This window comes from Podarcis vaucheri (assembly GCF_965113315.1).
Source record: "Podarcis vaucheri genome assembly, chromosome: 8".
NCBI classification, from domain to species: domain Eukaryota; kingdom Metazoa; phylum Chordata; class Lepidosauria; order Squamata; family Lacertidae; genus Podarcis; species Podarcis vaucheri.
In genome coordinates, this window is record NC_138766.1 from 52,614,598 (window position 1) to 52,629,592 (window position 14,995).

Below are 14,995 nucleotides of genomic sequence, written 5' to 3' on the forward strand. Positions count from 1 at the left end.
CCTCTGGAGTCTGCTTGCCTCCTCGCACTCAGCTGACCTACAGCTGGGGGAGGGAGGGGAGGCAGTGGGTGGACCGTTTGGGCAACGTGGAGCCTGCGTACACCCAAGCCACCGTGTCTCTCCCAGCAGAGACGCATGGCTCAGGTGTGCTGCAGGCCCTGCGGCGAGTGCTGCCCGGCATTTCGTCACCCCCCTCAGTGGTGACACCTGGGGCGTACTGCACCCACCGCTCCCCCTTTCTTCCACCCCTGACTAAAGAACATATAGGGCACCGATATGAGCACTGAAAACTGCCATCTCCTGTCCTTTGGGGGGAAATTATATTTACCGCTTGCCCTTTAACGCTAGTGACAAGATTTGAAGTTGTGAGGGTACTAATTTGTCTTGCTTTTTGAAACTTTTTATTTATTTATAAAAGTTATATTTCAGCCTTCAGTGGCCATTCCGCATTGCCAGGATTATCATGATTTCATTTATATCCTCAATCTGACTGGGAAGCCTGGCAATTTTTTAAAAGTGGGGGGTGCATATTTTTCACTCTGTTTTACTAAATGTAGGGCAACATTTTCTTTATCTCACCAGTTTTTGTAGTCTAATGTGTTGTATCTTAGCTTGTCATTCCTCATTTTAGATTCAATAAAATTGAAGGGAAAGGGTGCTGGAAAGGGGGAGGTAGGAAGTGTTGTCACTTTTAGTAGATTATTTATCAGACATCTGACCAATATTGTCCTGGTCTATCATGTCCACTTCAACACCGTTTGAAATGTCACTGAAATGTCTTAAGCTTTTATTTTCTTTCATAAGCATCTTATTAAGCTACATAGATGTTTCAGTTCTCTTTAAAAAGCTGTCTCACTTAATGAATTATATGAGTTGGCTCAGATTATACACAACACTGAGCAAACTATGGTTTTTTTGTGAACATGTGAGTATGCAGTTTCCCAGGAAGATTCCCAGAAGGGTTCCCAGTGGTTTACCTGCTTCCTCACTATATGAGACTAAGCCATGGTTTGTCTGAGTATGTCATCTTCTTCTGATAAAACAATGAGCTGCAAACCAAACAAAATTTGGTTATAACTTATGGTTTGTCTGGGCTTAGTCTGGAATAGCTTGGTAGCAAGAGGACTGGGAGAAGAGGGCAGTGTATGATCTCCTCTCCAAGAATCTGCACACTCCCATATTTGAGCTAAGATTTGGCTTAGCATTACGTACAAACTGGGTAACGTTTGTTCTTTCCAAAGAAACTACATGACTCCAGGTTGTATTTTTAAATGTTCAGAATCAATAAATGGCTCTTGCTGTGGGAAAGCAATGCTTCCCCCTTTCTCTCTCTTTTTCTTTGGCATGGGTGTATGTGGAAACTTTTTTTTAAGGATTGGATGAATAAAATTCACAATTCAGCAAGATATTTGAAACTCGTGCCCACACTAGTGTATGCAATAACAAGTAATTGACGCAGCAAGCTATTAATTTGCTCTTTCATATTCAGCCCTTGTGCATCCTGGGATACTATTGAGTCCTGCCCTGTTTGTTTCCTACTGTAGTGGCTGTAATGCTGCCTTGTTTGATCAAAATCTGTGTGCTGTGTGTGTTGCTTTGTCAGCTTGATTTTTTGTTTTGTGCTGTGTCTTTTGTAATGATGCTATTCCGTGTCCATTCCTGTGTCTACCCACTGTTTCCTGCACCAGTTCAGTGCAGCTTCTACCCTACTTCTCCCTTTTTCATGGTCAAAGTGTTCATGAGATTGCCTTTCCCTTTCCATCCAAATGTGCTGTAACACCTCACATTACAACTTCCTCTAGAGAATAGGCTGTGATGTCATAGAGAAGGGGACAGGGCTACCCAAATTCTCTCAATTTCAGGGAGGAGCTGCCCAGGTGTGCTGAGGGCCCATACGCGGGAAGAGAAACAGGGAGTCCTCCACAGTGAGTAACCCCACCTTCGAGTGTACCCAATATCCTTCATAGCCTTGTCCAGTACAGTATAGTTCCCTCCCCTTCACGACCATTTTGAAGTCTATTCAGTTTAAACTCTGGAATATTTCCAGTTCAGCTTGAGTTTCTTTCTTCTTGCCTTATCCTCCATTTCATCTTCCTTCTTCTTGTGTTTTTTTAAAATAAAGCTTTATCTTTTAAAATTTTACTGAGGTCTTAAATCCACTTTATATGCTTACTGCCCGATCTGCAACTAACCTTTTTGTGTTTTGTTTTATTTTATCTGAAATTTGTTTCTTTGGAAGTATGGTTTGGCTCCCAAAGCTTCTGTGTGGTTTTTAATCTCTGGATTTCACTCCTCTTATGGGTAAGGATCCAAACTGTGATGGGATACTATGATGGGCAGTGGACTGGTATGTGGTCTTGTGAGTTGAAAAGGGGAGAACAGGAAATTTTGAAAAATAAAAGAGTAGCTTTATATATCTGAATGGAATGAGACTGCTTTTTTTGGGGGGGGGGCTTTTACTGCAGCCAATATTAAGGGTGAAGTATTGTTTTCATCTGCAATTTCTTTGGTCTCTGATCTTCAAGTTTTGGAGCACAGCTGTTGCTGGAGAATTGCATTTGCAGCCTTAGCAATTCATTGTATTGTAAGATGACACACTTGCAAAAGCTCAGCATGATTGGCATGCATCTTTGTAAAATTGTTATACTAGGGCAGCAGTGGAGGACCTGTGCATTCCAACTCCCATCAGCAATAGTCACCATGACTAATGATCAGGAATGATGGGAGGAACACAGATTCTGCATCTCCTGCCATGCAGGGGCAACAGACATGACATCTGGAATATGGTGATTGTGGTGGAGCAGCAGCACTTCCTTGAGTAATTGGGAAGTCATAATACTTGTTTAAAGAAATCCCTGACCTCTTCTCCAGTTATTAATGTTCAGTAATTTTTGGTATGACACCATTTATTCCTGGTGGGCAGCTGTTCTAATGATTGTCATGACATTCCCGGGAGAGCAGCTTAGGAGTGATTGGGTATGGATGATGAGCTAATTGCCTATTTCTCATTGTAGAAAGGCAAGTTATAATAGTGCTAAGTTGGTAATATCCTTAGATACAGTCTATGTGCTGTCACCATTTCCTGTACTTGGTTGATTGAATTCCTAGAAGTATGACTAAGAAGAAAAATACGGAGGAGGATACCAACTAGAAGGATAGTAAAAGAGGCAGAAGCCTTCATACCAGCTAGACGAAATGGAAGAATATTAATTGGGACTTCATAAAAGGCAAAGGAGTGGAAAACTTAGCTGAACTGGAAAGTATATTTCAGCAACCAATTATGATGGTTTCTGACGCTTCATTTTCCACCCATGTTAAGAATTTTTCATTCTTTAACATTCTGAAACCTATCATGTTCTTCTAAGAGCTCTGCAAATGGAAAGGTTCCCTGAAAGTGCACTATTGGTGACAATAAACAGTCCAAACAGTAGCAAGATTTACCTCCCTTCTCTCCCCACCTTACAGGAAATTGTTTCTTGCATTTGTAATAATAAATAATAGGACTTGTTCTTCTAGTTTTCTGCCATGTAAGAGTCTTCCTGTGCATTTTGTGAGGTTTTCACCCATGATTATCAGTTTAAACCTGTTGTTAGCTAAGGTGCTTGTTCGGCAGTTGATGAAAGACCCCAGTCTTGACACGACAACTTCCCACTTTTTACACAGCATTATGCAAAGTGCATGATCAATGATACAATCATTTAAATGTATGCAATAATGATTTTTTACCTTCTTACACATATATTTCTTTTTAGGCACTGGAAAAACATCCCAACTCACCAATGACTGCAAAGCAGATATTGGAAGTTATTCAGAAAGAAGGGCTGAAAGAAACAAGGTCAGTATTTATATGATATTTGCCTTTACAATATTTGCCTTTACAAAAACAAAATTTAAGGAAAATATCTAAATTGAGGTTGGTATGTTGTTCATAATGCAGTAAATAGCATTCTGTGTTTGAGCCTACGATTACAGAGGAAACCTAAATATATAATAAATAGATATTAGCAGGGGAAATCAGAAAGGACAATATGGCTGCAATCTTATACATTGGGATGGAGAAGCATTTATTTTGTCACTGTACCAGATTCCAATATAGTCAACACTTAGGCCATTTTTAACATTCTGCCACTTTTGTACATTTAAACTAATTCTAAAACAGAATTTCTAGCCACCGTAGCACATCAATGACACAAACACTCTCCCAGACCACCATGCTCAGATTGCTTTGCTCTGAGAAAGGACCCCTGTTGCTCAGAGCAAGACTGAGAGGAATGTAGGAAGTGGACTAATAATGGCACATCTAGGTCAGCATTGTCTACACTGACTGAGAGAAGCTCTCCAGGGTTTCAGACAGGAGTCTCCCTTAGCCTTATGTGGAAATGCTAGAAACTTCTGCTTACAAGCAACTACTCTACCAATGAGCTGTGGCCCCTCTACAGGACAGAGGTGGAAAGCCCTGCAAGAGTTGTGTGGCTGCAGCAGCCTCAGCAGTAGCCAGTGAGTGAGATTAGTGAGCAGGAGCCCATATAGTGCTAATCCTTTACATTCACTGCCTGATACATTTGCCTCAGTTTCTCTCATGCAGCTACTGGCCATACATGTGCATAGCCACCAAAGCCAACTTCATATAAAAACTATGTAAAGCAAGACAGGTCATGAGCTGCAGCACCAAGGATAGCTCCGAGGGAACAACTTGCTCCAAAGAAGTCAAGAGTAAACTGAAAAGCTTTTATGCTCACAGGGCCAGATTGCTTGGAGCCTAGAACTCCTCCTTTCTGGCAAGTTGTTTTTTTATGTGTGCTGTCTGCGTTGATGTGGTGAATTGATAATGTGAGCTTCAGATGTGGAGGCAGTCAGTTTCTCATGGAGTGCAGGCTCAGAGGTTACAGACTCCAGAGGGCCTGCCTCTTGTGGTCTCAGACTCCAGAGCCTTTGCACTGCTGGGCTTAGGCTGGGACTCAGCCTTTGGCATGATACGGGGGCCTGGATTATCCTTTGGTGCTGCTGGACTAATGTATCAGGTTGGCCCCTCTGAGTCGAGACCCAGGCTGCTGCTCCAGGTGCCAGCAAACCCAACCATTTCCCCATCATTTGAGCGTAGGCTGCAACTTAGAACAGGGGTTCCAACAGCCTTATAGACGTATGGAAGAATATGGGATTCCTTCCAGATCCTGGTAAAGAAAGGACAGGAGGGTCTCCTGTCCATCTGTTGCTTGCAACCTGTATTTCAGACACAGCAGTTTGCAAAAGTCTTACTAGAGGCTTTGTACTACCTACAAGCCACAGTGGGCGATCCCTCAAGTGTATAGCAATTCATGTCTTCCAGAAATCATTATAGCTTTTAGCTGAAGCCAGCAGAGTTCAGTTTGTGTGTTTGTGTTGCCCCATTCATGGGCCAGAGAAGTACATATGAAGCTGTCTTCTACTGAATCATTGGCCCATCCAACTCAGTAGTCTCTGCTCTGATAGGCTGCAGCCTTCTACAGCTCAGATCTGGATCTTTCTCAGTCCTGTCTGGAGATGCCATTGGGTAAATAGTGATGGCCTACATGAAAAACCTATTCTGTACCGCTTCTGGGCAGTTCTTCTCAAGGCTTGAATTCCCTCCCTCATTAACTAGAAGAAATTAACAGAGAGGGGTAGAGAGAGAAAATGTGTTGCGTTTACTTGGCATATAGCACCACTTTCTAAGAAAGAATGCAGATCATTTGCAGTTCTCCTTGTATACAGTATAGGTGTGTGTAATAAAATACAATGGGTGAGTTCCTAGAAGGCAACTAAACACTAAGAAGTTACTGTTGTTATATATAGAAGTAAAGATAAAATTGTGCCAAGAGTCTTAAAATAGAGTCAGTATAGACAGATGCTTGGTGCGAGTGCCAAATAATTTGGGGAAGAAAAGTTCAGCAAAAATAATAATAATTAAAATGTAGCTACTGAGTAATAAATAAGTAGACAAGAAAATCAAATGTTGTGGTACAATCATTTCAATTGTTTTGAACTCTTCTCCGCTGCTGTTCCTTTCTTTCTTATGTCTTTTGAAATAATTGAATTCTGACTTCTGATACTGTTATTATTATTCATAATAAAAAACAGCCCCCTTGATGATTATACAGTCTTCATCATATTTATTCCCACAGATTATTGTACCATTGGAGAGACTGGGTAGTGGGAAAATGACAAAAACAAAACAAAACCCAAAGTAATTGGAATTAGAAATAAAGGAAACCTTCTTTAACTTTTTTTCCCAAAGAAAAAGACTCTAGAAAAAAACACACTGCAGCTAGCTTAAATGGCCCATTCTGTGCTGTAAAAAATGAAAGATAAAAATCAATGCAGTGGAAACGCATAAACTGCCAGTGACAAGTGTAAAAGGAAAAACTGTTTACTCTTGCATGAATTGTATTATAGTGCACTATTGTGTTGTAAACTTGTATACAAATGTATCTGTAAAGTTCAGCACTTACTTTAAGAAATGGTGTTGCTAGATAACTCTGAAGGCGAGATAGAATGGAGAGATTTATGTTTGAACTGAAGAAGCAATGAGGTTGTTTCTATACTAGAGTGCTTTAGCACTGCTGAGGCAGTGCTTTTCTACAATGAGCTGGTTGAAATGGAGGTTTCACAGCACTTTAAATAGTGCTATATTATTCAAAAATCCCCTTGCCTATGGCCACTATCCTTCTATGATGTTTATTCATAAGTGTCCTGTTAAACAAAGACCCCTTCCAACATTAATTAGAAGTAACTGCTTGCATGTTCTGACAACTTAATTGTTTCATGTTGGGTGTGGCAGTGGAATTATGAAAGCATAACTTCTTAGTTGCTTCCAGTTTTCAGTTTCCATTCCTGTGGTTGGGGGAGGCTGTAATCACCTAGTTACTTTTTATTAGTTTTCATTTCTATAAAATAAAAGAACAGTATTTTGCAATATAATAATTAAATGGAAAAATATTTACTAATATATATAAGTAATTAAAATTTGTCCCCTTGCCCTAATACAGATACCGATAATAAGGGACAACCAAGAGAGCTGATTCAATAGGTAATTAACAGGCAATTCAGCAGTAATCTTACTCTGCACCTAACAAGAAACAATAAAGCCAGCAGAACCTACAAAGAGGAAACATTTAATTAAAGGTACAAAAGCCTTGAAAGATTTGTTCAATAGCCCTTTGTCTGTCTACAAAGGATAGGCTGGTGCTACAATTGCATTTTAAAAAATGGGAGGCCAATGCAGGAAACAGTGGTACACAATTATTTGTCCATATCTCTGTCTGGATTCTATATAAAAAGTGACTGAATAAAGGATGACTATTGTATTATATGGAATACAATAGTCTGGAAAAGACCCTGATGTTGGGAAAGATGGAGGGCACAAGGAGAAGGGGACGACCCTGGAAAAGACCCTGATGTTGGGAAAGATGGAGGGCACAAGGAGAAGGGGACGACAGAGAATGAGATGGTTGGATGGTGTTCTTGAAGCTACTAGCATGAGTTTGATCAAACTGCGGGAGGCAGTGGAGGACAGAAGTGCCTGGCGTGCTCTGGTCCATGGGGTCACGAAGAGTCGGACACGACTAAACGACTAAACAACAACAACAATTGTATTATATTATTTAAGGCATTTATATGCTGCTTAATCAGTAGCATTCCTAAGTAGTGTGTATAAAAATTAACCATGCAGAGAATAAAAATTAAAAATTAATCATAAAGCCAAGCATAAATTCAAACTACATTAAAATGCCTGTTGGAACACACCTGAAGTTGACCAAAGAGGTTTCCTGTCTAATTTCATTTGAGAGAGAGTTCCACAGGCTTGGCCCCACAACACTGAAAACACGGCTTTTAGTTGTTTTGAGTTGTACATCTGACCGTTGGCGGCAGCGGCGTAGCGTGAGTTGTCAGCACCCGGGGCAACGCAAGTAATTTGCGCCCCCTAACCCGGGGCAAGGCAAGTAATTTGCACCCCCCCAACCCCTAACCTGCGAGTTGCCGCTGGCGCTGCCGCGCAAACAACGCTGCTTGCCCGGAGGAGGATGGAGGCAGAAGCAGCCGCCGCCTGTGGCTGGGCCGAGGGGATGGCGGCGGCGGCAGGGTGCAGAGGCTGCCCGTGCCCGGCCAGGCGTCGGTGGCGGCGTCGGCGCTGCTGCAGCGGCTGCTCCTCCTGCGAGCAGTGAGCGGAGCGCAGCCACAGCGACGGCGGGGCGCTCGCGCGCGCTAGGGCACAAGGCTGGCGGTGGCGGCGGGGAGCCCGGCGGAGGAAGGAACTTGTCCCTTCCCTCTGGACTCGCGCCCCCCCCCAGATGTTGCGCCCAGTGCGGTCGGCACCCCTGGCACCCCCCACGCTACGCCACTGGTTGGCGGACTACCAGCAGAGACTCTCCCAAAGATCTCATTGATTGGGCAGGGATATAAGGGATCAGACAGTCCTTAAGATATCTTGGACCCAAGGCCCTTGTAAATTAATACAAGATCTTAGAATCTGCCCCAGTAACAAAAGCCAGTATAAGCTCAGGTCAATCACTAGAGTCCATCTGGAGCAGCCAACAAGCAATATTGAGGATGTACTGGGCCATTCGCTCAGAAATGCGTCTGAAGAAAGGAGCAAAAATGAAACAAAGGGACTGGAATCTAAGAGACTGATGTGGGTGCAAGTAGATGTCGATGTCTACTTGCACTCATTTCAGCCTCTTTGATTCCAGTCCCTTATCAGCAGGGAAGGAAAGCAGTACAGTGGTACCTCGGGTTACATACGCTTCAGGTTACATATGCTTCAGGTTACAGACTCCGTTAACCCAGAAATCGTACCTTGGGTTAAGAACTTTGCCTCAGGATGAGAACAGAAATCGTGCAGCGGTGGCGCAGCAGCAGCAGGAGTCCTCATTAGCTAAAGTGGTGCTTCAGGTTAAGAACAGTTTCAGCTTAAGAACAGTCCTCCAGAACGAATTAAGTTCTCAACCCGAGGTAGCACTGTAATATGGTTCCTTAAATGAGGCACATGAGCTTGAGAAGCTGGCCAGAAATCTACAGGTTGACATTTGTCTGTCTGAGGAGTATGGCCATGCAGCAAGACAACTATATTGTATAAGAGATGCATGTCTACAGCAAAGGTCAAGCAAGGGAAGCTACAAGAGTCTTATCTGGAAGAGGATCCCTGATTCAAATCACAGCATCCCATTCAGTTTTCTTGGCACAGCAAAGCTGCCCATTATAGTGGGGCAGTCTTTGTGGGCACTGGGTAGCTCTCAGAAAGTAGCTCTCAAAGGAAAAATGCTACAGAACAAAATGTTTTGCTTCTTCAAAAAGTGAATTGTAAGGAGGGAATCAAAAAGCTGATTGTAAGGAGGCGTGGGTTTACAGACTCTTGACTGGAATGTGCCTGGAAACAACTCTGCTGTGCAAGAAGGATAAAATCTAGCTTTCAGTTTGCTCGGTGTTATGGGTATGAAATCTTCAAGAACTTCCTGCAGAATTTGCCTAGCACATACCCATCTGACGGTCTATCTATATCTGTGTGTTTACACATACCCACACACCCCAAACCCCTGACACCTGTGTGCAGTGTGCGTGTGGGGCAGCAGGGTTCGTAGCTCCAGGCGTAAATTCAGAAGGGCGCAACTAGGCCACAGCGGTCCCAAAGGTGCCAAGCATCCACATCAGTCCCTTAAAATTTTAAACAACAAAAATGTAGCAGCCCGTGAGCTAATTAAGATATGTGAAAGCATTATGTGTGTAGAATTTTAGGAAATTAAAACTGCATTACACTTCCAAGAAATAAATGCAATGAAGGGACAGCGGGACAGGTTTTTTGTTTTTTATTTGGCTTGTTTCTTTAAAGAAGACTTTAAAAAGACTTTAAACAGGGATGCAAAGAAAGCTATGGTTTCCATAGTACAATTGGTTTCATACAACACGGATATGAGATTTGGCTTCAAGCTGAATGCAAGCTTAGAATTTGTCTATATGGGAATATTAAGTAATCCTGAGGCAATAGATTCCGTTTTTTGAGGGAGGAGAAATTAACTTTGAGAAACGATTGCTTCTGCATCTGTTGTTGAATGTCATATTCACATTCTGCTCAAAGAGTAATGCCGCTGGCTTACACACTAAAGTCAAAACTGAGGGAGGGAGGAATGACTTGTGGAATATGCAGGACCAGCCCTGCCATTATGCAGAGTGAAGCAGCTGCCTTTGGTGGTAAATACTAGGAGATGGGGGTGGTGTTACCCTCCATCGGTTTTCATCATCCTGAGCTGTGTACTGGCAGTGGTGATACTTGCTTTTTGTTGTCCTTGGCTGTCTGACTGTCCCATCTAGTCACATTTTCCCAATGAGTCATAGACGATACCAATGGAAAAGGCCTCTGATAGAGTGGACAGGCAGAGGAGCAGCTATTCCAGATCATGTGCGTGTGCATTGGTCATAGGGGGACATGGGTGGCCCTGGGGTCTAAACCACTGAGCCTCTTGGGCTTGCCGATTGGAAGGTCAGCAGTTAGGATACTTCAGATGGGGTGAGCTCCCGTTGCCCTGTCTCAGCTTCTGCCAACCTAGCATTTCAAAAGCACGCTAGTGCAAGTAGATAAATAGGTACCGCTACAGTGGGCAGGTAAACGGTGTTTCTGTGAGCTCTGGCACTCGTCACCGTGCCAGTAGTGGTTTAGTAATGCTGGCCCCATGACCTGGGGTCATTTGTCTGTAGACAAATATTGGCTCCTTCGCCTGAAAGTGAGATGAGCGCCACAACCCCATAGTTGCCTTTGACTGGACTTAACAGTACAGGGGTCCTTTACCCTTTACCTTACCTTACATTGGTCATCTAATGTACTGGCATGATGGATGCTGAATGCGATAATGCCAGAAGGATAGTGTCATTATGCAACATTTCTAATATTGTGTACAGTTTTGGTTCCTGCACCTTAAAAAGGATATTGTAGAGCTAGAAAAGGTTCAGAAGAGCATGTACATTGGTCATAGGGGGACGTGGATGGCACTGTGGGTTAAACTACAGAACCTAGGGCTTGCCGATCAGAAGGTCGGCGGTTCAAATCCCTGCGACGGGGTGAGCTCCCGTTGCTCGGTCCCAGCTCTTGCCAACCTAGCAGTTGGAAAGCACAAAGTGCAAGTAGATAAATAGGTACCGCTCCGGCGGGAAGGTAAACGGTGTTTCCGTGCGCTGCTCTGGTTCGCCAGAAGCGGCTTAGTCATGCTGGCCACATGACCTGGAAGCTGTATGCTGCTCCCTCGGCCAATAAAGCGAGATGAGCACCGCAACCCCAGAGTTATCCGCGACTGGACTTAACGGTCAGGGGTCCCTTTACCTTTAGAGCTAGAAAAGGTTCAGAAGAGGGTAGTGAAAATAACCAACTCTCATAATTGATGACTATTGGCCATGTTGGCTGATGGAGACTGGAATCCAACAACATTTATGAGATTATAGGTTCCCTATCTCTGACTTAATATTTAGAAATGCAATTCAGTGTAAGCAAGTCTAAAGTGATGCACAATGGGGCAAAAAATGCTAACTCCACACACATGCAAATATGGTCTGCATTTGTGGTAACTGATCAAGAAATGTGACCTTTGGATTGTAGTGGATAGCTCAATGGGGATTTCGATCCAGTGTGCAGCATCTGTGGAAAAGGCAAATTCTATGCTAGAGATAATCAGGAAAGGGATTGAAAACAAAACTAGCAATATTATAAAGATATTTTACAAATCTATGTTGAGATTGCACTTGGAATACTGTGTATCATTCCGGTGACCTTACCTGAGAAAGGATATTGTACAGTTGGAAAAGGTTCAGGAAAAGACAGCCAAAATGATCAAGGGGATGGTGCAACTCTTCTATAAGTAAAGATTACAAGATTTGGGGGTGTTTAGTTTAGAAAGCGTCTTAAGCTAGAGACATCTCTTTTGTTGAATTTATATTGTTCTGTTCCATTTTGAATGGTTTTATAATTGTGATGGTTTTATCTACTTTTATAATTTATATTTTATTGTAACCCTGGAACCTTTTGCTGAAATCTTATAAAAATAAAAACACAACAGAGGTGCATAAAATTATACAGAGTGTGGTGAATATGGATAGAGAGTTTTCCCCCCTACTCACAGGGCTATCCAGTGAAGCTGAATGTTGGGAGATTCAGAACAGACGTAATTCTTAGTTAAAACTATGGAATTTGCAGTTATTATGCTCTTAATATTTATTTCAGTGAGTGAGTAGTGATAAGGTGTTGGGAGACAGAACTACCTGTGCTATATAACCTGCCCTGTGACCTCCTTAGGTCGCCTTCTGCCTTTGGGTGAGATGGAGAATGCTTTCCCTCACCTGTGTCGAAGTACAATTCACATGTCAGTCCAGTTGGCTTATGTGTGTGGAACTGGTAGAAGGAAGCGCCATGTTGTTCTTTGCCTCAGGAGGCAAAATATCTTAGACCTCCTCTTGAGGAATAGACAACTACTTGAATCTCTTGAAGGTCTTCATTTGCTGGCCTGGTTGTGAAGCAAAGGAGGAGAAACTGAGTTTAGGGATAAGACATGCAATGAACATGCCCTTGTTGCAGGAAGAAAATAACCACTAGATCTAAAGTAATGAAAATACATCCTAGCACAATTCAAATTCTGTTTTTAAAAGGCTTCTTAATTTTTTGAAAAATAGTGGATTGGCAATCCCCAAAGCTCAATGTTTTGCCTGTTGTGCCTGTTTTCTGGGGCAGACCTCCCTCCATTTAGTACTACACTTTTAATTGCAACCTCACCATTCTATAGTTAGTTAAGTAGCTGTAGTGAAAAATGCATAAAGGTTAAGACAGCATGCATTGAACATATTTGGCTTGTTTGCACATAAACCATAGCTTGAAATGGAGGAGCCTCAGTAAGCTTGAGTGAAGCATCAGACTTGTACACTCCTCCTCCCTTCTCCTCCTAATGCAGCTAGGAAGAGGATTTCTGCCAAGATTGCATTCAGTTTCAGATAATCTTGATTTAGTATTATTTGCAAATAGGAATCCTAGTTAAAAAAAAAACAAAATTAGGTAAACAAGAGAACTTAAAGTTGGTTTGTTTAGCGACTCACCATTGTTTGTTTTATTAAACCAGGATTCCTGGTTTGTGTGTAAAGCTAAGCTGAGATTCTTCGAAAGTGAAATAGTTTTGATAGATGTCCTATTCCTTTCCACACAGGGGAAGGACAGGGGATGAGGACTATATGAGTCCACCATTTTGCTTGGTCTTGCTAAGTATTATCTGCAAAGCACTAAACCATGGTTTTGAATTTTGTGAGAACCAGCCCAATTGTCAGTAGCCAAAGGTGATCACCAGCTTGTCATTGATCTCTGAAGAGCTTTTGGTTTGCATTGATTTGAAAGGCTTCATCTCTGAATACTAATAATAGGTTTTGGTACTTCTGTTCACTTATGCAATAATTTTAGGTGGGCTTATCATAGCAATCTCTGCCTAACCATACATTATCTTGGCTAAAGTTTATTCACTGTAATTATTTTTAAGAAGCTAAAGATCTCTTTCATTGTAATCTTAATTTAGAATAACTGGGCTTAGATATTAGACATTATTTTTGTTCAAAGTCAAACTGTAGTATGAATCTGCCAGACTTTATGGTTCACAAGTTTGTTTCTCTCTCATATCATTAAAGCATTCAGATCCTCAACTGATTGATTCTTTCCCCATGCCTCAAATATGAAGTGCAGCAAAGAGAAAATTTAAAAAGAAAAAGACTATAAGCCAAAATAAAACCCATACATTAACATGAACATAATATTTGTTGGGAAATGCACACACATGATAGATCTATATTGTCTGAGACACACATTTCAGGTTGTGTTTTGTTTTGTTTTTTTAATATATTTCCTGCTGCGACAATCAGTTGTAAAAAGATCCTCATCTGGCCAATCCTCTTCTCAGTATCTGGAAAGAAAAACAGCTTTTAAGGTAAACAGTATTGGGACTGTAAAAGATTGGTGCTCTTTTCTAACTTTGCAAAAAATGTGCTTGGAATTTGAGAAGATGGTAAGATTGAAGAACGGTCTTTGTAGAACAATTATATATCAGGTTCAGCTTTGGAAAGGAAAAGCTGGTAGTTTACCTGGCACAAAGTATACAGTGACCCAGTCCCGCTAAACTTAGCTGTAAGGCTATTCAGACAGCCTTACTTCCAAACAAATGTGTATCATAAGTCCTGCTGAAACCAGCTGAAGAACTTACTGGTAGTTGTAACTGACTTGTTCCATTGCTTTCAATGGGAATTTGTCACAATTAACTAGCGTGCTACGAACAGTGTGTTGCAGTGGTGGAAGACTGGCCGGTCTGCCTGTGTGCTTGAAAGCTCCTCTGCCCATATTCATTTGGATGTGACCACAGCAGGGTTACACTGACATCTGTGGCTCTGATAGGACCACCAGATGCTTTACAAATAAATTCCTAGGACCTCTGCTGCTGCTTTTCTGCCATTACTCTGTGACAACAAAAGTAGCAAGAGGCCCACCACAGTGGCATGATTTATGGATATGAAGCAATCACATATTTCTATGTGTGGTGGAAAAGGCAGAAAGTTGTGTAGCTATTCTTGTGCAAATATTAAAACGCACAGCTCTGAAAGTGTGGACTATATTATAGTATGGAGTATAAAGAATCTATATGTATCTATCTGTCTCAGGTGTGTGTGCGTGAAATTAAAAAGTGATATATAATCCTTTATATATGGGTGATTTGATTTCTGTTTCAGCTTTGTAGACTTACAGTGGTACCTCAGGTTACAGATGCTTCAGGTTACAGACTCCGCTAACCCAGAAATAGTACCTTGGGTTAGAATCATAGAATCATAGAATCATAGAGTTGGAAGAGACCACAAGGGCCATCGAGTCCAACCCCCTGCCAAGCAGGAAAAGAACTTTGGTTCAGGATGAGAACAGAAATAGCGCGGTGGCAGCGGGAGGCCCCATTAGCTAAAGTGGCACCTCAGGTTAAGAACGGAC

The 14,995-nt window shown here is 42.0% G+C and overlaps 1 protein-coding gene across 4 annotated transcripts in view; it reads left to right on the plus strand.

Moving 5' to 3' along the window:
• Positions 1-14,995, plus strand: part of ASXL3 (ASXL transcriptional regulator 3) — a 99,001-nt gene that overhangs the window by 17,376 nt on the left and 66,630 nt on the right. For 2 of the 4 annotated variants that reach the window (XM_082234739.1, XM_082234740.1), the window contains exons 2-3: positions 1,863-1,925; positions 3,753-3,835. In XM_082234739.1, the coding sequence (XP_082090865.1) occupies positions 3,780-3,835 (56 nt within the window). In that variant the 5' untranslated portion in view covers positions 1,863-1,925; positions 3,753-3,779. Of the gene's footprint in view, positions 1-1,862; positions 1,926-3,752; positions 3,836-13,887; positions 13,953-14,995 lie in introns of all 4 variants that reach the window. The other 2 variants (XM_082234741.1, XM_082234738.1) reach the window with 2 other exon arrangements.